Genomic DNA, 23,049 nt, shown 5'->3' with positions numbered 1-23,049 from the left:
GAAAAAAATGCAAGGTTTTACAAATTTTATAGCCAAAGGCTGGGCTTTTTGACAACTTTTGGAAAAAACGAGACTTTTGGTTGACTTTTGGAAAAAAATGGCGACCTTTTGACAATTTTTAGCGTTTTTTCAAGCCATTAATGACCAAAAGTGATATTTTTTCGAAATTTTTGGCAAAAAGTGAGACGAATAATTTTATTACAAAAAACTTTTGGCGATTTTTAGCAGGAAAACTTGGACTTTTGGGCAATTTTATTTTAAAAAATGTGTTTAATTTTTTTTTGTTTTCGCAAAAAAAAACACAATTTCCTAAAATTATTGAGTGTTGAAACGAGTTTTGCAATTTTTTGGTGAAAAAATGAAACCTTTTGTCAATTTTTGCTGATTACAAGGAACTTTTGGCGATTTTTAGCAGGAAAACTTGGACTTTTGGGTAATTTTTTTTTTAAAAATGTGTTTAATTTTTTTTTTGTTTTCGCAAAAAAAAAACACAATTTCCTGAAATTATTGAGTGTTGAAACGAGTTTTGCAATTTCTTGGTGAAAAATTGAAACCTTTTGTCAATTTTTGGACAAAAACACAACTTTGATAATTTCAGAACCGGGGGAAAAGTAACACTTGGCAATTCTGATTTAATGAGAAATTTTTAACCATTTTTGGCAGAAAACAACGTTTTTGTCAACATTGGAAGAAGGCAGCGATTTCTCAATAAAGAAGTTAGACTGACTAGGAGCACTGTCTGTTATCTAGGATGAAGCTATCCATTTATAAAGTACTGGAAACCAGTCTGGTACATTGCACAAAGATCTGCAACGACACCCCACTGACCCACAACCAGACACATCTTATTCCTACTTAGTACTTACTACCAGATATTAGTCTTTTTTGCAATGGTACGTATTATGTTCCTGAGAACAATCGAAGTGACGTTGACAAACGAAATTCCCCACCGCAACCACCCCCCCCCCTCACCTACCACTACCGTTAATGTATTCCTACTCAAGCATTTTTGTAAACAAAAAAAAAACCTGTATCTTCATCCAGGTCCGTCGAGATGAAGCATCCTGCAGGCTGCAATGCATTCGCATTACCACTTGTATTTTTCTCTGGGCAGTGGGCACATTGCATACATGGTTGAAATTTTGTGTTTCAGTTCTTGCAGTGTTTTTTGTGTACTAAATACGATAATGTGTCATAGTTTTCGTATTACATTATTTATTCGCGATGTATTTGTTAAATTGATTATCAACGTACATACAAAGGCTTGACGATCTTGATCTAAACATAGGTATAGGTAAGTTATAAATTTTGTACTGCTCTATTTAGTTCTTCGTTTCGTTTTTTACAACGAAACATCATAATGGTATGCTTATATAACAATTACGTTATAATTTTTTATTCAAAGAATGGCTCCAGTACGAAGTACTCGTAATACAGACAGAAAATCAATCCAATCCTCAAACTCTCCTGCAAAAACCGAAACGTCTACGATGCAAACCAGATCTTCAGACCCAGACACACAGAGCCAAAGTAAGATATTTTAATAAAATTTATCAAGATGTAGAAGAATGCCTTTTAGGTATAACGAGGCAGAATACCATTTTTTTTATGCTCAAAATTTACAGTAATGAGTAAATCTAGCTTGTTTTGTCGCCAAACAATCTGCGTTTTATGCGTCAAAACTGCAGGAATGCAGGGAAAAATCAGTATTTTTTTAAATTTAAAGGCTATATGTAGGTGGATAAGTATGGCGAATTAGCCCCCGAGAGCTTCAGGGTTGATATTTGCATGGAAGGTGGGTACCCTTGAGCACCTTCCGTCACGAAAGTTTCAGACCCCCAGGTTTTTGAGAACCCCCCCCCCCCCTTTTATGAAATTACAATAGAAATTTTTTTCTCAGCCCCATGTGAACCGATTTTTTCGATTTTTTGGTATGTTGTAAACATCCATAAGAGGTATCCCCACAAAAATTTTCACCCCCTCCCCATATTTACCCCCCAAAATGACGTTTTTTAGCTTTATTTGCCCGTTTTAGCAATGATCATGATTCTGCACAAAAATGGGAATAGCATTTTTAAATGTGTTTTCGACCCCTACAAAACATATTTTTTTCAAAAAAAAATTTTTGGTGGGTCCTGGGTCGTGGTCAAAAATTGAAAAAACTAACAGAGGGGGTAGGTAAAAATGAATTCTGTTGTAAATTATTATTTTTGGTAAATGAGAGAGGTGTCGTTTCCATATGAATCGAACCCCCTCAACACGAATATGACGTCCAATTTAATGCTACCCTCAACCACACCCCTCCAGTGCCTCTGCCCCCACCTCAATCTTTACTATTATATTAAAAATTGAGCTATACATATAATAATATTGGTGTCGTTCTCATGTGAATCAAACACCCCGAACACGAATATGACGTCCAATTTAATGCTACACTCAACCACACCCCTCCAGTGCCCCTGCCTCCACCTCAATTTTTATTATATCAAGAATTGAGCTATTTTCACAATGTTGGTGTCGTTTTCACATGAATCAAACCCTCCGAACACGAATATGACATCCAATTTTACTCTACCCTCATTCACACCCCTCCAGTGCCTCTGCCCCCACTTCAATTTATACTATTTTAAAAAGTTTGATATTTTCATAATGTTGGTGTCGTTTTCATATGAATCAAACCCTCCGAACACGAATATGACATCCAATTTTACTCTACCCTCATTCACATCCCTCCGGTGCCTCTACCCCCCTCAATTTTTACTCTATTAAAAGTTGATCTATTTTCATAATGTTGGTGTCATTTTCATATGACTCGAATACCCCGAACACGAATATGACGTCCCATTTAATGCTACCCTCAACCACACCCCTCCAGTGCCTCTGCCCCCACCGCAATTTGTACTATTATATTAAAAATTGAGCTGTATAATAATATTGATGTCATTTTCATATAAATCAAACACCCCTAACATGAATATGAAGTCCAATTTAGGTCTACCCGCATCTATTCCCTTCCAGGCTACAGCCAGCTCCTCGAAAATGTTAAAGTTTGACCCTTGCGATGTCGTTGAGTTTTCAACCTTCGTGAAACATACCTTTAATAGTAATTGATTTGATTTGAAGTAATTATTGGTCGAGGATTGATCGGAGTTAGCTAAAAAATTTATTGTTTAGGTGGGGGAAGAGGCACTGTAGGGGTGTGAATGAGGGTAGAGTAAAATTGGATGTCATATTCGTGTTCGCAGGGTTTGATTCATATGAAAACGACACCAACATTGTGAAAATCGCTCAATTCTTGATATAGTAAAAATTGAGGTGGGGGCAGGGGCACTGGAGGGGTGTGGTTGAGTGTAGCATTAAATTGGACGTCATATTCGTGTTCGGGGTGTTTGATTCATATGAGAATGACATCAATATTATTATACGTATAGCTCAATTTTTAATATAATAGTAAAAATTGAGGTGGGGCAGAGGCACTGGAGGGGTGTGGTTGAGGGTAGCATTAAATTGGACGTCATATTCGTGTTGAGGGGGTTCGATTCATGTGGAAACGACACCTCATTTACCAAAAACAATAATTTACACCAGAATTCATTTTTACCCCCTCTGTTAGTTTTTTCAATTTTTGACCACGACCCACCAAAAAATTTTTTTTGAAAAAAATATATGTTTTGTAGGGGTCGAAAACACATTTAAAAATGCTATTCCCATTTTTGTGCAGAATCATGATCATTGCTAAAACGGGCAAATAAAGCTAAAAAACGTCATTTTGGGGGATAAATATGGGGAGGGGGGTGAACATTTTTGTGGGGATACCTCTTATGGATGTTTACAACATACCAAAAAATTGAAAAAATCGGTTCACAATGGGGCTGAGAAAAAAATTTCTATTGTAATTTCATAAAAGGGGGGGTTTCTCAAAAACCGGGGGGTCTGAAACTTTCGTGACGGAAGGTGCTCAAGGGTACCCACCTTCCATGCAAATATCAACCCTGAAGCTCTCGGGGGCAAATTCGCCATACTTATCCACCTATAGCCTTACCAAAAAATCCAACTTCAAATGACAATTGCGAAAAAAACCTACCTACTTTTTTTGTAAAAATTCCAATTTCATTATCAACATTCATATTTTTTGTCAAAATTCAGAAAAATGTCATTTCTTTAGTTCAAGTTTACTGTAAATCTTGCTTTTTTGTCTCAAAGAATAAAAATGAAAAAAAAAAATAACCAAATTATTTTGTTATTTCACCTACCTATTTTTAATTCAATTTATCAATTGTTTTTCGTAGGTAGTTCGTCAAAAACATCAATTATGCCTATTAGAAAATATTCTGAACCGAACCGCCTCCTACATCCAAATGATATACTCCCCGACGCTGACATGAAAAAAATTAATGACTGGTGGATTGAAGAAATGCAAACCATAGAATATTCATTCAGCGTCTTCACTAAGAAGAAATACTTTGTGCCGAAGTACAGCTTCATTAATACCATATTCGAGATAGACTTCCCTAGCTATGCAGTATTTTTTCCCACAGGTTGTTGTAAAACTGTTACAGCAATATGGTTAGAATTCTTCTTCTCATTTAAAATATGCGAACGCGATAGAGACGAAGTTCGACTAGAATATTTGACGACTGTAAAATCTCAACTAATAGAAGAACACGAAGGGAAGTATTATGTGATCAGATTCTCATTCAGAAAATTTCCCCTCGATCCGGAGGAATGTTTCTATAAAACACTTTATAACGTCCTAGAGCAAGAGCTGTACACAACCGAGCCTGAACTTTTTGAAGATGCGAACATTCGAAACGATATTAATTCCAGTTTACTACTCAACGCGATCGTTAGTTGGCTGCATAAAAAATACGGAAAACGAACAATCGTCATTATCGATGACATCGATTACCTGCTAAATAGGTTCGTACAATCGAACGTTTCTGCCTCGCATGAAAATAGAATGAAACTTCAGTTAAATAACGTTTTGACCAACTTGAGCTCGGACCCATTAATCGAACGAGCTGTGTTATTCGGAATACATCCACCACACGGAATTCTAAGAAGTCGAGAATGGTGGATTATAGATTTTCACGATAAAAACGCAGCCGAATGCTTTATGTTTACCAGCAGCGAAGTACAAGATTTATTAGCAAGATACCAAATGGAAGAAAAAATTTCGCAAGTGGAAAAAAATTACGGCAACTACCAGTACGACTTGTTTTGCCCAGCCTCGGTTGTGGCTTACGTAACGCACAATGGGAAAGCTGCATTGTATAAATGGTTCCGCGACAGCGGCGACATATCGAAATTCGATATTAAATCAATGGAAAGTTGGTTAGCGCCATTTATCGATGGCAATGAGCATCGAAGATACATCGACATAAATTCTTCCCATTTCGTGCGACCGGTGCATGAACACGACGCGTTATTACAGTACACGTATGCCGGATTATTGAAGATGGATTTACCCGATGGTCGTCTTGCTGCTGGTCTTTACAAATTATCTGCGGGAAATTCGGAAAACTTGAGTATAATCGCCCATTTCCTCGAGAAAATCGTGAATATTAATAATAATTACAGGCAAATTGATACAGCCACGAAAGCATTAAACGAGTGCAATTTCCCAAAACTGGCGACTGTATTTAACATAATACTTGAATCTTTTAAACCAACTGAACTTGCATCAGAAAGGGATTATCGAAACGCCATCAAAGTCTTGTTCAAATTCATACCCGGATGGAAGGAAAGGTCCAACGCTGATAAAGGGACTGTGAATCAGATACTTTTCAATAGTTGCCGAACAGATTTTCGAGTTTTTAATCATCGTTTGAATTATCTGTACATCTTCGAAGTCAACTTTATCGAAAGGAGAGACGACGTTATTGTAAATAGAAATGTAATCAAAGAAAAAATTCAGGAAGCGTTCAAGCTGATAAAAGATAAACGGGCAAATTATACGAAAATTCAAGAAGTGGCGATGATCTGCCATGGAGAATATGTTACGATGGTGGGTCGGCCACATGCCAGCTAATCTAGTATATCTATAGTGAAATTATTATTATCTAGGTATTTATATTTACTAATAGGTAATTAAGTATGCATGTAATGACCATGCCACGAATGTAATGTTGAATTTATTACATTATTAAACTTTTTTTTTGCCATATCAAATAACTGTGTCATTCAAACATTGAAAACCAGAATTTCTAAAAATTATTGACAAAATTTTCAAAATTAAAATTACGAGTACCAAACAAAATTTTTATTGAAAAAACAATTTGTTGAAGACAATTTGAAATGTCAAAAAATTAAATCGAGTGAAAAATTACAATTTTTTCAAAAAAAAGTTGTGATTGTAATGGTTCTAAATTTTTAGAAATAGATTTTTCAAAATTGTACTAAGCGTCCAAGGTACAAGTACATAATTATTAAAGAAATGGTGAAATTTCCAAAATTATCCAAAAAGAAGTTGTTCTACACAATTTCTCCAAAACGGTTTAAAATGATAAAAAAAATCAGAAAATCAAAACTTCCAAAAAAAAATTGAAATTACCAGAAAGTTATATATTTCAAAAAACCAACTAGTAAAGTATCAATTAAGGATGGGAAAAAATCAAGATTTCCAAAATTACCTAAAAAGAAACTATTCGAAGCACTTCCTGAAAAAATATAAATTCAAAAAAGCAAAAATGATTAAAATAATTTCCAAACGAATTTTCTGAATTTCTGATATTCAAGGATTGGGAAAAGGTTCAAATGTTTTTCAAAATTGATCGAAGAGAAGCAGAAAAGTGCATATTTACAAAATATAAATTCTATTAGCCTAAGTACATATGTAATAATTATGAAATAAAAAGTTAAACTAGGTATTCGGAACTTTTTGATAAACAAAAGTGAGATCCTCCGGCAATTTTTGGAAGAAAATCGAGGGAGAATTTTTGCAATAAACTTGGACAATTTAGCAAAAAAAAAAACTTTTTCGGAAAAAAGTGAGAATTTCTGGCAGTTCTTGAAAAAAAAATGCAAGGTTTAAAAAATTGTATAGCAAAAGGCTGGGCTTCTTGACAACTTTTGGAAAAAACGAGAGATTCGAGCTGATTTTTAGAGAAACGTGAGACCTTTTTGACAATTTTTAGCAGATTTTTTGGCAATTTTGGGAGGAAAAAAGACTTACAATTTTGGAAAAGAAACGGGGGTTTTAAGCATTATAATGATAAAAAGTGATACTTTTTCAAAATTTCAAGTTGTTTTGGAGCTTTCAGCAATTTTTTGGAAATTACTGGAGCCTCCAGTAAATTTTTGAAACTTGAAATTTCCCCAAAATTTCATCAAAATGGAGATGGAAAGCTGAAATTAACCATGCACTCCAATTTTAACACCCTCTGAAGACGACTTCAGGTGGGTTCAAGTAATTTTGCAGCCTCCAGTGACTTTTTGAAAGGTTTCACAATGTAGCTGGAAGCTTCAAAACTACTTGAAACCACCATCCAGTCGACTTCATATTATAGTACTGAAATTAGTTTGTAGAGTAGATTTCGGATTGCTAACCCCATTTGATGAAATTTTGGGGAAATTTGAAGTTTCAAAAATCTACTGGAGTCTCCAGTAATTTTCAAAACATCGCTGGATGGCTCCAAAACGACTTGAAATTTACCTGCAGTTGACTTCACAGCGTATTGAAATTAATTTGCAGAATTAATTTCGGCTTTCCAACTCCTTTTGATGAAAATTTTGTGGGAATTTCGAGTTCCAAAAATCTACTGGAGTCTCCAGTAATTTTCAAAAAATCGCTGGAGGCTCCAAAACAACTTGAAATTCACCTGCAGTCGACTTCGTAGCGAATTGAAATTAGTTTGCAGAATTAATTTCGGCTTTCCAATTCCACTTGATGAAATTTTGTGAGAATTTCGAGTTTCAAAAATCTGCTGGAGGCTCCAGAACTGGTCAACACGGTTTGAAACAGTTTCCAATCGATTTGGCAGGTCGAAAATAGGGCATATCCCAAATTTCAGCTTTCTAGGTCAATTTGGTAAAATTTTGATTTTTCTCTCACATTTTGGCCAAAATTTGATTTTGAAAATTCACCAAAAATCGAAAAAGGCGCTTTAGCACTTGAAATTTTAACAGAAGATGATTTCGGATGACTTGTCAATCAAAATAGCCGTCATTTTCTAAGTAGGGCCACTTTTTTTTGAGGACAAGGGGTAGAAATGTTCCTTAGGACTCCCTTTTAAAGAAAAAAGTTGTCCCGGAGGATCGGCAGGGGGGTTCAAGTGATCCTTATGCCAGCTCCCCGACTAAATGATTTATCAATAAAAAAGTAAAGCTGGTTGGGAATTTTTGGTAAAAAGTAAGAATTATCATTGGCCATTTTTGACAAAAAACATGGTTTCAATGGCAATTTTTGACAGAAAAGCTAGACTTTGGAGCAATTTTTACAAAAAAATAAGTCTTTTTGGATGCTTTTTTTCAAAAAAAAAAAAAAAAAAAAAGATAATTTCCATCGATTTTTGGAATGAAACGAGAAATTGTCAACATTTTCTCTTCACTTTTCTTATAAAGTAAGACCAAAATTTTTGGAAAAATTATTTCTGAATTTTTTTTCTTAAAAAGTAACTTTTGTAACCTGAATAATTTTGCTCTGATTCAAACACGGTTGTGAACCGATAGAAACAGAATTTGACAAAGCGCGAAATTGCTCACATTTTCCCATAACTGCAAGGCAAATCAGACCAAAACTTTGAAAAACTCATGTGAAAAAATTAATTAACCAAAAATTCCCCCTCTACTCTCAACAAGACAACTCCCCACTAAACCCCTCATCCTGCCACCTCGATAATAGTACCGACAAATTATCAACAAAACTGAACGCAACTCCGCTCAAAAAAACCCTACCCTAGCAAAATGGCCCAAACTATGGAGTATGTACGTTTGATACAAGCTGCACTATAGGGTGAAAATAACATTACGTCTGGAAATTATAGCATAACTGCAAAATTAGCAATTTGCAGTTACGTCTCGTTTCAGATTGAGCCATAAAGCCGGAATAATAGTCGAAGCCGGTACCCGAACAACGCACAGACCAAAATATACATACGGCCAACAAAAAGGGAGGACGGGAGGGTGGAAGATACCGTCGGTGGTAGTTTAATGAAGGGTACGTCGAACCGCATCTTCCATATACGCCCCCGGTGAGCTGCCGATACATAGGAACAAGCTCCTGATAACATCGCGAATCTGTTCCTTTCCTTTCGTTTCTGTTCGCTGTATCCTCCAACAATTCAACATGCTTCTTACACATTTCATTAGTTCTCAAATCGAATTACACACACAGATATACGGACAAAATAATATATATAAAATATAAAATTCAAACACGGAGAGGTACCTATTTCTTCGCCTTTGCGAAACGTATCTAAATTTACACACGTACACGTACATTAGGTAAAAATTTACCATCTTTTTACGTGCGGTATTCCTCCGATTCGACTAGCGTAATACACGACCATAAGACTCGGGCCTATTTTTTATCGCGAGGTATTCTTTAAAAGCTAAATCGAGTATGCCGTAGTATGCGGCATTTGCAGCGCACCAGGCCAGACGTAGGAAGGTACGTTCGCGTAATTTATTTCGAAAAATCGTGATTTTTCACTTCACGTACAACACAGACCGCATCAGTCGTCGCTAGTTTCGGGCTTCGCTCTGCAACGAAAAAAGATTTACACGCACGTACGACTCTACATCGTCTTACACCGGAGTGTGGTGGGCAAAGGCATAAGGAAACCTCAAATTGTATATACTATGCAATATGCATACCCCATACTGCCTAATGTAAAATTAACCGGTAAATCTTAAATCTAAATTATATACCTACCGTACGTCGTCGAGTGAATTTTCTTTCGCTCGAGTACGATTTACGAGGCGGAAGAAAAATATAAGCTCGCCGATGAGGTCTGCCTAAGAATATTTATGCACTACGTAGAACGAGCAATACGTAATAGATTTCGAATACATTCACGTTTTCCGATGGTTATTTCTACGAAAGAAGCGTCTTGAATACGGAAAATATTAGCTATCTGGATTTTCTTACCTGCAACAAGAAAACAAACGGAGTAATTAGAATATGAATTCGTTCAAAACTATCTATACATTGAATCTAATGCTAAATTAAAATTGGCAAAGTTCATCGCAACTGATACGATAAGATGTTCAATTTTTCAAAACCTAATATACAACAACCCATACACAAAAAAGTGCTCTAGAAGTTGATTTTGTATTTTTTGGAGGGAGGGGGGAATCATGCCCATGCAGGGTGTCTAACAAAATCTGAAAACTAAAAAGAAGGACTTTTGAAGGACCTTGGAAGGACCTTTTGGAAGGACATTTTTAAAATTAAAAATGCACCTACTGACCCCCCTCATTCATTTTTACAAAACTGCCAAAAAAAACTTCGAAAATTTATAATTTTTAAAAGAAACAAAAAAATTAAAAATATGTATTCAAAGGAGACCTGATAAATTTCTTGTCTAATGACTACCAGATTCAAAAAACAAAATTTCATACTTTTTTCCTATTTTTTTCATTTTTTTTTCATATGACATATTTTCAAGTTATACTTTGTCACGCCTCACGTGCCCTACCTTCGCTTACTTTTTAGACATCAAAATTGAGTAAGGGAAACTACTTTGATGAACAATTTTAATATCAGGGATGGTACTCAAATTTTTCTCAAAAACATAACTTTAGTAACCAAAAAGTAATAAAAAAAGTGAATAAAAAATTTTTTAATGTAATAAAAAGGAGCTGAGCAAAAAACTTTCCACACAAAACATTACAGTTTATTTTCAGAGGCGTGACGAAACGATGCGTGGTGGGAGATGGAGAGGGGGTGAGACTGAGACATTCTTTCAATTTTTCTCGCTAGATTTTCCCAATTTTTTACTCCAAACTCCCCCCCCCCCCTCCACACCAAGATTTTTTCCAAAGAATTGGCCAGATGTGGTTCGAACCATATTTTAAAAAGGGAAGCTGGAAGCAAAAATGTCGAATTCGATTATGTTTTTGGAATTTCTCGAGTTGATTTTTCCATTCTAGGAAATGTTTGAAAATTGTTGTAGCAGAATTGCAATCTGACCGAGCGAAGCGAGGGTGAAAGTTGTGAAAAATTGATAATTCAAAATGTAAAACATCATTTTTTATGCAAAAAGTTGATTTTCATAGCTTCAAAATTTACAAATTTTAAAAGTTTTCAGAAAATTTTATAGGTATTTATCATAGTTAAAAATACGAAAAAACGCCCGAGCGAAGCAAGGGCAAAAGCTTTTGAAAATTCACAATTCCTGAATAGTAAAACAGCATTATTTTTAATTTGAGGAGTCATAGGTATTTTTCTACCCTTTAACTTCGGTCAGAGAAAAGAAAAGAAAAATTAACTAGCCCGAGCGAAGCGAGGGCGAAAGCTGCGAAAAATTGATACAATATGAGACGTAAAAAACACCATTCCTTATTTTTATTAAATGACGGAATTATTAGAAAATTCGGAAAAAAGAAGGACCTTTGGGCAAAAAGAAGGACTTTTGCAGGACTTTTTGAAAAAGAAGGACCAACAGGCAAAAAGAAGGACTTTTACTGACCTGGAAGGACCGGAAGGACCGTTAGACACCCTGCCATGCCCCATTCAGAAAACTGAAACTTTAAAACTTTTACCACTCACAACGAGGAGCAGGACGACCATCAAAAAGACTTGTCAACTACCCCCCCTCTCACTACAAGAATTCAACATTGCACTCTCTGAACTCGAAAATCGCAATCATTTTCCATTCTGGACCCCCCCCCCCCAAATCTAACTATGATATTGAACAAATTTTGCACATATTCTCATATTCGATCCCTATCTAAACATGTTTTTGTTTCAAAATTTTTCATTCGTTCTCCTTCCCCCTTCCCCTCCCCTCCCATTTCAAGTCACTCATCAGGCAGGGACGTAGCGAAGTGGTTTTGCTGGGGGGGGGCAGGCAAAGATACTAAGATTCCCAACTAATTTCACTGAAAATTCCCAACTTATTCGACTGAAAATTCCCAAGTTGGATGAAAAAAGAGGGTATTTAAGTTACAAGTAGTGAGGGGATTGTATCACGACATTTTGTAGCCATAAAATTGTAACTTTTCCGGCCAAAATCAAAATTTTAACTTGCTGAACACTTTAGTATTAAAAACTTTTTGAAAAGCTAATGGTTCTGTTCCGAAAGAAATGAAAAATTTGCATTTTTTATAAGCTTTGAATATTATGAGTATTTCTGGAACCTTTTTGTTCAATTTTCATATTCTTGAAATGGTTTAAAGCAGCATTTTGAATGGCCCGAGCGAAGCGAGGGCAAAAGTTTTGAAAAATATATGATTTGAAAAATACAAATAGAATGACATCAATTTTAATGCAAGAATTCAGTTTTTCCAATCTCAACATTTTTCAAATTCAATCATATATTTTTTTAAATATTGTAACTGAACAGAAGAGAATCACTTCGGGCCGAGCGAAGCGAGGCCGAAAGCTTTGAAAAGTTTGTAGTTTGCAAAGAAGAACAACATTAATTTTAATGTAAGAATTCGGTTTTTCTGATCTCAACTTCCTTTTAATTTTATCAATGGTTTTGTGAAATTCTTAGTGTGAAAAAAAGAACTAATTGGCCTGAGTGAACCAATGGCAAAAGTTTTGGAAAATATGTGACTTGAAATGGAAAAGTAGAACATCAATTTTAATAAAACAATCCAGTTTTTCTACTCTCAATATTTTTCAAATTCAATCATACGTTTCTTGAAATTGTAACTTTATTAGAAGAGAATCAAATTGGCCCGAGCGAATCGAAGCTAAAAGCTTTGGAAAAATTGTAATTCAAAAAGTAGAACAATATCAAATTTAATGAAAAAACTCGGTTTTTCTGATCTCAACTTTTTAAGAAATTTATCAATAGTTTCTTGAAATTTTCAAGCGTGAAAAAAAACAAATTGGCCCGAGCAAAGCGAGGGTAAAAGATTTTCAAAATTTGTAATTTCAAGAAGCAAAACAGTAGTAACTAATGTTGATATAAAAAGGCATAACAATTGAAAAAAATGTGAATTTTAGTTGAGAAAATCATAGATTGAGAGTCTGGGTTGGCTTCAAAAGTTGGGAAAGTTTTCAACTTTGATGATTGTAAAAAATTTTAATATTTAAAAACTCCAAAACTAAAATACTTATTGTTGGAATTTTTGTATTTTCCCAACTTTCTTGTATTTCTCACAATTTCCCAACTTTTCCCAACTTTCGCGGAACACTGGGGGTGGGGGGGAGGCTGCCCCCCTAGCCCCCCTCGCTTCGTCCCTGTCATCAGGGTGTCTACAGGAATTCGTTGACCGAAATCACTACCTTTTCATCACTTTTTCCCTACTTTTCAAAACAAAAATTCGCAGAATGTGATCAATGATCAACAAAATTTTTGGTAAAATTGAGCAAAAAAGCATGATAAAGTTTTAAAATGATGAAAAAATACTCAAACAAAGCATTTGAACCACTGAAAATGACCAAAAACTTGATAAAATTTCAATGAATTGGCAGAAAATGCTCAAAAGAATGTTGTAAAAAGAAAAACTTTCAAAACATTTACAAGTTTCAAAATAATGTAGTAAAAACACTTGAAATGATAACAGTTTAGTCAAATTTGCTGGAAATGCATGAATAAAGTGTTAAAATGATGTAAAAACATTCAAAAAAAAGTGAAAATGGCTCGAAGTTGATGATTTTTTTTTTCGCAATTCAACTAAAAATCAAGCACCAAAATTCATGAACTTTTACTGAAATTTGACAAAAATGCATGAAAAAGTGTTACCCTCAACACAGTTGGAAATTTAATAAAATAGAAAATCTATGAAAAAATTTTAAAACGTTGAGAAATACCAAGAAAGTTATTAAATAAAAATGATCCAAAAATCAATGAACTTTTACCAAAACTAAAATTGTGAAAAAAATGCATGAACTCAAGAAATGTTGAATGAACATAATATTACACAAAAAAGTATTACTTATACCTCAATAATCACAAAAAACGATCAAAAGCCGATGACATTTCTCTTAAATTGCACAAAAATGCACGAAAAATTGTTAAAATGATGAAAAAAACTCAAAAAAAATTATTAAAATGACTAAAAATGAATGAAAAAATGGTGGATTTTCTCACAAATTTACTGAAATAATACATAAAAAGAGTTGAAATGATGTGAAAACACTATTAAAAAAAATTGATATAAACTTCACCGAGTTTGGTCAAAATGAAAAATGATATGGATTTTCGAGCTCAACGTGAAATTTTATACCATTTCGATGGGTCATGTCTAAGTTTTTAAATCCATGTTCTCATAATATATAGTCTTGACAGGGGAGGGGAGGGGATGAAGATTGGATGAAAAATTTTGAAAGAAAAACATGCCCAGATAACGAAAATGAGAATCATTTGGATGCGTGCATATAAATCCTCAGTTGTGCAAAATTTGTTCAATATCGTAGTTAGATTCATTAAGGGGGCAAAACTCTTCCTTGTTGGTAGAGGGGGGGGGGCAGAATGGAAAATGATTGCGATTTTCGAGTTCAGCGCGAAATTGTATACCATTTTGATGGGTCGCATCGATATTATCTGGTGGACAATGCAGTGTTGAATTCTGGTGGTGGGGGTAGTTGACAAGCCCATGAGCGTCTACAACGAGGAGGGGGAATAAAAATTTGAAAATTGCACTTTTTTGAACGGGGCAGGCGCTACCTTCATTTTGGTTCCCAAAAAAAAAAAAATTACAAAATCAACTTCTAAAGCACTTCGTGTATCTATGGATTGTGGTCTACGAATTCTACTCCTATTCGCACATACTTTCGAGACAATTGAAAAAATTTCTCGCTAGTTTTTCAATTCCTATATCATCGAATATTTACCATTCGAATGAATTAAATAACACTCGCACTCGGGTATAATACGCGAGCATTCCAGCTAGAATTCATCTCGGTATAAGTAACTACCACAACACTCGAATCTAATACCATTTTCGCCATGTAAATTGCTCCAGTCGCCAAGTACGCTCGGCGAATTTTAAATCAAAATGAAAACTTTAGAGTACCATAGAAAAAGTGAAAATTTCGTTGTATATAAAACGCGTAGAAATACTACACGTATTCACTTTAAGTATACGCTACATCAAGAGAATACCTAGCTATGTAGTTTTTCGTTTCACGAATATATACTTATAACACGGTTTAGAATTACACAGCACACCGGAAAAATGTTTCGCAGCGTCGTTTTAAATGTTTCGTAACAACGACTTCAAATTCAACGACTAGCAGCGTTTAATCTCTGCGTTTGAAAAAATTACAAGAGTGCTTAATTTGTCGTCTCTAATGACCCTTGTTCAAATAAATTTTTCTTTCGTGTACACGATGCCACTCTTGTACCTTTGCGATTCAAATTCTAAACGATATTTTTAACCCGTTGTTTCGGTATATTGTACTTGGCTTATTTACCGTTTCCAGCGACTGTAGCTAGATGTTACGATGGCGAAAATGGTCTGAAACTAACACACACAGACACACGTATAATTTGCAATAAATACTCGACGAAGGAATATATTATATACGAACGTTAAATGAATCGAGTAATTGAATTACGAAGATACGATGCTGTATAAGAAAGTAATTGAAAAACCTAATCAAGTACTACAATGAATTGAAAGCTTCTTCGTTCCGATTCCGAGTGAGATTTGGTATCGAAAACCTAGTTTTCAACTTTTGATAGAATACCTACGTTTTGAATAGATCAAGCTGCAAGCTCGACGGTTATTGTAGGTGTATAAAAAGACACAGAATATAGACAGGCAATCCAACGGTTTTCGTAAACGAAAAGGAAAGTTCATTTTAATAGAAACGAAAGCAATTCAGAAGAAATACCCAAGCTATTCGTTGCCATGAACTCCTTGAGCAATACAATACGTTACACAGGCTTAGTTTACCTTTAATAATCGCTGGATAGATTCGACTGGAACCGTCTGAATTGGATACAGTAGATGTCAGCTGTCTGCCGGAGAATCACACTCGATTATAAAACACTGCAGGATAGATTCGACTATATAGGACCGCAGATTAGGATTCGATGCACGAACTGTCCGCCGGAAAATCATACTTGATTGTCGAACATTACTGGATAGATTTGACCGGAACTGTGAGGATTCAGTCCTCCGGAATATTATACTCGATTGTCAAACATTGCTGGGTAGAATTGACCGGTACCGCGTAAATTCAATACAGCAATTGGACGCCGGAAGATCACTTTCGATCATTGAACGCCGAACGCTAACACAAAGAGTAACACATTAGTGAATAAATGAAACACTTACGTTCGAATTCAACATCGAGTAATGAATTATTTCACTGAATTAGTAATTTGACCGATGACAGACAACTGTTGATTGTGAAGAGAGCACGAAGGATGATCAATTGTTTACATCAATTGAAATACATGTATCGATTTGAAACGAGAACGAGAATGAAATAATTACGCGATTGTTTCATCAAAAGCACGAATATTCGATAATTTAGTGAAGTAATTATGAAATGATGAACACGAATTCCGATTCCGAATTTGCAAACTGAAACTGCAAAGTAAAGACGAGCAAGCGAGAATTTTCAAGAAAAAAATAACAATGTAAACAATGTCAATGACTCAGACTCACAAACAAAATGGCCGAAATGAAACACTTCACAAAATCAGTGTGACCAATTTGCAAAACGCAAAAAAGTGATTCACACGCAGGTGGATCTTGATTTTTAAGCTTTAGATTTTTAATTTTTTACAAAATTTCGCGATTATTTTTATTTTATTTTCTTTTTTTAAAAATTCGCAATTACCTTATTATGATTATTTTAATCGTTAATTATTTTCAACAAAATGTTACATTAGGTTTGTTCGAGTTGGAACGTTTCAACTTTCAGTTTATGAAAAAAAGGCTGGTATGTACTTGGCAAATTCGCACTTTTGGCAGTTTTGGCGTTGGCACCAAAAATAAAATACTTACTCAAAAATAGTGATGGCAAAACTTTTACATTTTACGTTTCAATTTCAGTCTTCAGTTTTTAGTTTCAGTTTTCCATTACCTACACTGGCAAAAATGAATAATTAATTAATTTTTAATAATGGTTTGAAGCTGCCAAGAGCCAAGTGCCAACGATGTTAGAAAATTTAGGTACTAAAATTGGACATAATTATGTTAAAATCAGTCAAGCGACATTTTCGTGTTTTTTTTTTCATCACGTAAAATTACCCTCCTCACGACCACCTACCTACTTAAAACATAAACAAAAAAGTTTTTTGGACTTTCTAGAATGGATTGTTGGAGTGATTTTTTTTCAAGTAGGTATGTGGTCACGTGACGACTGATCTTACCTAGCAAAACGACGAAAAAAAACATGTCGCTTGGCCGATTATTACATAACTACGTCCAATTATTCCTCGGTAGGCTTATTTTTTCATAAAGGAATGCTTGAACAACAAATCCATCTGTCTAGTCACAACGATTTTATTTTGTTTCATCTTCAAAGAAATAAAACTACCTACTGGTATTCACTATTCATATTTAAATATCAATACCTACTTATCTGACTTCAAGTTGAACTTGAAGTTTTGTTAGATACTTTTGATTGAGTTCATAATCAGGTAAGGTATATGGAAAAACCGATTGAATAAAATCCACGAGGTCACGAATCATATAATGAATTCTCGAATTCTCTTTCAAATTTTTATTGTTTTTCAACGTTAATCAATACTTACTAATTCTCAATAACGAACTACTCCTATTTTTAAATTTACATTATAAGTACGTATACTTAATATGCTGACTTCGAGTTGGAAACTCGAAATTTGCTTCATCGTTAATTTATTTTGTCTTTGTCTTCACTTCATCGTTATCTTTCTTTCTTTCTTTCTTTCTATTTTCAAATACGAGTACGAGTAGGAAACGTTTTGAATTTTGAACAAGCCGTGTACTTGATTCTTGAAATTTTTGGCAAAAAAACATCAATGAGGGGTAGGGACAAGGATTTTTGGCCGTTTGGACTTTCTGCTATGAATCTAATAAGCAAAATGCAACGCTTTTTAGGAATTTTAAATCTTGGGGGAAAAAAACAGAACTTAGGGTATCAGAAATTTTGTTAAAAAGAGAAAATTCTAGTCAACTTTTGAAAAATCGATAATTTTATACAATTTTAGCAAAAGGCAAGACGTTGAGACATTTTAACAAAGAACAAGGATTTTCAGAAATTTAACATTTTCTGCAAAAAGCTAAAAAGTGAAACTTTTTGACAATTTCTGACAAAAAGCAAAACTTTTGAGTAAATTTTGGAAAAAATTTATGATTTTTTTGACATTTTTTACAAAACAATGAAAATTTTTAGCAAGAAACGAGTCTTTTTTTGACGAGACTTTTGAATAAATTTTGAAACAAAAATTCCGACTTTTAAACATTCTTTGCAATAAAGCGACATTTTTGGCAAGAAACAATACTTTACATATCTAATAGTCGGGGAGCTCGCTTAAGGGTCTATTGCACCCTCCCGTCGATCCTCCGGGAGAACTTTTTTCTTAAGGGGGGAGTCCTAAGGAACATTTCTAGCCCTTGTACTCGAAAAAAAGTGGCCCTACTTACAAAATGGCGGCCATTATGATTGACAGGTCAGCTGAAATCGCAGATTTTGCGTTCAAACCATATAAAGGTAGATCGAAAGATCAGGCAAAAATCTATCACTTGTCAAAATTTCAAGTGCTCAAGCGCGTTTTTCGATTTTTGGTGAATTTTTGAAAACCAAAATTTAGGTCAAAAATGAGAGAAAAATCAAAATTTTACGAAATCGACCAAGAAAGCTGAAATTTGGGATATACCCTATTTTCGACCTGCCAAATCGATTGGAAACGGTTTCAAACCGTTTTGAGCAATTCTGGAGCCTCCAGAAGATTTTTGAAACTCGACATTCCCACAAAATTTCATCAAATGGAGTTGGGTAGTCGAAATTTACTCTGCAAGCTAATTTCAATACGCTACGAAGTCAACTGTAGGGGGATTTAAACTCGTTTTGGAGCCTCCAGCGATTTTTTGAAAATTACTGGAGCTTCCAGTAGTTTTTTGAAACTTGAAATTTCCACAAAATTTCACCAAACGGAGTTATAAAGCCAAAATTCAATCTGCAAACTAATACCAACACGCTGTGAAGTCGACTGCAATTGAATTTCATGTCGTTTTGGAGCCTCCAGCAGATTTTTGAAACTTGAAATTTCCACAAAAGGAGAGGTATCGATAAGGCCATTTTTTGGCCCCAGACAGTTATCGACTGGACCACTCTTAAATTGTTGTAATAAATGCCCCAAATACGAATCCGTGGTTAGTTGACCCAAAATGACCATTTTTTGGGCTCCAGGGGTCCCCAAAGTTGCGAATAAAAAAAGAATTTTTGGAACCACTGAGTATTATTTTCAAAAACTTTTTTGGCGTAAAATATCTGTTTGAACCCGTTAAACATTATACGAGACAATTTTTCCATTTTCGACCCTCAGGGGCAGAAATTGGGGGGTTTAAATTTTTGGAAAATTTTGGAACTACCATTTTGAACCTACCCCTTTGAACCCCCCTAAAAAGCTGCTTACAGTTTATTAGTATCTGAAAGACCTCCATCCTACCAAATTTTCAGCTCAATAAAAATTTTCGCTGGTACTCAAAAATCCAATTTTCCAATTTTTTGTAATTTGGATCTTTTGGGAACCCCTGGATAGCTGGAAACCTGCGATTTGCGCCAAACGTAACGTTTTGAGGCATATATTCAATTACCTATGTGAAAAAGTTTAATTAAGCTTCCTGTATATTCATAATTTTGAACCCTTTTTTTAGAGCCCCCCACTTATGGGCACCCCTGAAAAAAGCGATTATGCATATTTTTTCAAATAAATTGAAGAATTTACATTTGGAACACACTAGCAAGAGCTCGATAATTTTTCACTCGATTTTACCGATAACTTTCAAAATTGAGCTTTTTTGGGCCAAATTCTGAGATTTTACTCTTCGAAAAAACGTTAAAATCACGTTTTCATGATTTCAACGAAGTAAAATCTCAGAATTTGGCCCAAAAAAGCTCAATTTTGAAAATTATTGGTAAAATCAAGTGAAAAATTATCAAGCTCTTGCTAGTGTTTTCCAAATGTAAACTCTTCAATTTATTTGAAAAAATATGCATAATCGTCTTTTTCAGGGGTTCCTAAAATAGAGGGCTCTGAAAAAAGGGTTCAAAATTACAAATGTACACGGAGCTTAATTAAACTTTTTCATCTGGTTAATTGAATATATACTTCAAAACGTTACGTTTGGCGCAAATCGCAGGTTTCCAGCTATCCAGGGGTTCCCAAAAAATCCAAATTACAAAAAATTGGAAAATTGGATTTTTGAGTACCAGCGAAAATTTTTATTGAGCTGCAAATTTGGTAGGATGGAGGTCTTTTAAATAATAATGAACTGTAAAAAGCTTTTTAGCGGGGTTCAAAGGGGTGGGTTCAAAATGGTGGTTCCAAAATTTTCCAAAAATTAAAACCCCCCGAATTTCTGCCCCCGAGGGTCGGAAATGGAAAAATTTTCCCGTATCATGTTTAACGGATTCAAGCAGATATTTTACGCCAAAAAAGTTTTTAAAAATAATACTCAGTGGTTCCAAAAATTCTTTTTTTATTCGCAACTTTGGGGACCCCTGGAGCACAAGAAATGGTCATTTTGGGTCAACTAACCACGGATTCGTATTTGGGGCATTTATTACAACAATTTAAGAGTGGTTCAGTCGATAACTGTCTGGGGCCAAAAAATGGCCTTATCGATACCCCTCCTTTCATCAAACAAAGTTGGAAATCCAAAATTCACGATACGTTCCCACTGAAACACGTTATTAAGTCGACTGCTTGTGAGTTCAAGTCATTTTGGAGCCTCCAGCGCAATTTTCAAATTTTTAGGAGCCTCCAGTGGGTTTCTGAAACTCAAAATTGCCACAATATTTCATAAAATGGAGTTATAAAAAGGCAAAAACTCCTTTTGATAACATTTTGTGGAAATTTTAAGCATAAAAAATCTACTGGAGGCTCCAGAACTGCTCAAAACAGTTTGAAACAGTTTCTAATTGATTTGGCAGGTCGAAAATAGGGTTTATACCAAATTTCAGCTTTCTTGGTCGATTTGGTAAAATTTTGATTTTTCCCTCATTTTTAGCCAAAATTTGATTTTCAAAAATTTATCAAAAATCGAAAAACGCACTTTAGCACTTGAAATTTTGACAGGTGATAAATTTTTGCCTGATCTTTCGATCTACCTTTGTACGGTTTGAAAAGTGTTGTGTAAGTCCACATGTTGGAACGCAAAATCTGCGACTTCAGCTGACCTGTCGATCATAATGGCCGCCATTTTGTAAGTAGGTCCACTTTTTTTTTAGTACAAGGGCTAAAAATGTTTCTTAGGACTTCCCGTTTAAGAAAAAAGTTGTCCAGGAGGATCGACGGGGGGTGCAATAGATCCTTAAGCGGGCTCCCCGACTATACATATGACAATGTTGACAATAGGCGAATTTTTGTCGTTTTTGGCAAAAAGCTATAATTTGATTTGACAATTTTAGCACCAACACTACTTAAATTCCAACTCAAAACCAAGCAACAATCAGTAAATAGTACCAAGCACCCAACATCTTCAGGTACTCCCCAGATCACCGGAAATTCCTAACAAAAAAATCATTCCTACACCTACTCGAACCCTAGCTAACAATAAGTCCAAATAGTGCACATAGCAGGCAATAAATTACGTAAAGAAACACTTCAACCTATATCTTCGTGTGCAGAAACATCATAATGAAAACACATACCGATCATTTAAACGCTTCGGAGTCAAATTTCAGGGCGACGAAAGTGCTTGGCTTTTAAAACCGTACCGATGGCGATGGGGTAGGTAATTTGAAAGATGAAATATAGACAAGACGCGCGCCAGGCAGGGCAGGGCAGGGCGTTATCGTTGGTGAAAAAGCAAAAGTAAAGTATGTAATTTGATATTCGTATTCTGTGGCTGACAAGTGCAGACGCTCCGTACTCCGCATATAATATAAGATGTATCATCCCTTAGGATGAGGACGTTAAATATATTGTGGATTGAAGTAAACGAAAATGACGCAGACATTTTCAAGTCACGCTTTCAAGAGTTATTATTACGTACATTTCCAGGTTCCATAGCACAGAACTCAGAAACCTATACCTAGGTACCTATATAATTTCTTCTGTTGCAAAAAAAAAAAAAAAACATCTCGAGCTGATTAAAATAGCCCCATTTTATAATCAAATTGGGTCTACGGTTTCAACACTTTTTTATAGTTCAACATCTGTCTTCATCGATGATAGAAAAATAAATTACCTTTAGAGTTATTTTTCTTCGGTTTTGGGTTCGTTTCCACGTCTTTCTTTCATCCTAAACACACACAAAAGCAAACCGTACTGAGTAATAAATTCCATCCAACGATTAATAGCAAACTGTAGAAAATGAAAAAATATACACGGTATAAAATGGGTAAAGTAAATCCAGATAGCGGAAACTTTTGCTCGAAATGTACCCGCCTCCTGCGAAAGCTTAGCGGTCATTTTAAGAATTTCAAACTCGCTACATTCAATTAACTTCGCGAATCTCCTTTTTATACTTCAGAGTTAGACTGAGTTAGTTAGTTATAATACTTACTCGACGTAGAGTAGAGATGTGCTTTTAGAAATGTGACTCGAAGTCGTCGCCGAGAACTCGAACAAGCGTATAGTGAATTGATTTACGTATCATTTAATTATTTCGCTTAGCTTGGTGACCTTTTGTAACATTTATTGCATTTTATCTCTTCGAGAAACTGTAAGAGTTGCAGTAGTAAATTAAGAACGTAACCGTGAGTCGAGTAATTTGTAACACGACCGCCATTAATAACGTTGTTTTTTGTTTCATCGT

The 23,049-nt window shown here is 34.9% G+C and overlaps 2 protein-coding genes across 2 annotated transcripts in view; both read left to right on the top strand.

The window, feature by feature from the left end:
• LOC135837960 (roundabout homolog 2-like) overlaps positions 1-23,049 on the top strand; it is a 638,803-nt gene that overhangs the window by 572,132 nt on the left and 43,622 nt on the right. The gene's annotated exons all lie outside the window — the stretch shown is intronic.
• LOC135837911 (uncharacterized) lies at positions 1,041-6,874 on the top strand. The gene is made up of 3 exons (XM_065353354.1): positions 1,041-1,294; positions 1,406-1,530; positions 4,290-6,874. The coding sequence occupies exons 2-3, from the start codon at positions 1,407-1,409 to the stop codon at positions 6,029-6,031; spliced, it is 1,866 nt and encodes a 621-aa protein (XP_065209426.1). The 5' UTR covers positions 1,041-1,294; position 1,406; the 3' UTR covers positions 6,032-6,874.

The sequence above is a fragment of the Planococcus citri genome, chromosome 2, assembly GCF_950023065.1.
Source record: "Planococcus citri chromosome 2, ihPlaCitr1.1, whole genome shotgun sequence".
NCBI classification, from domain to species: Eukaryota; Metazoa; Arthropoda; class Insecta; order Hemiptera; family Pseudococcidae; genus Planococcus; species Planococcus citri.
This window is presented reverse-complemented; position numbering and strand designations above follow the sequence as displayed.

Bases quoted from the DNA above. Each gene is read 5' to 3' on its own strand.
- LOC135837911 (XM_065353354.1), top strand. From the start codon at position 1,407: ATGGCTCCAGTACGAAGTACTCGTAATACAGACAGAAAATCAATCCAA. The intron at 1,531-4,289 runs GTAAGATATTTT...TGTTTTTCGTAG, and splicing joins CCCAGACACACAGAGCCAAA to GTAGTTCGTCAAAAACATCA.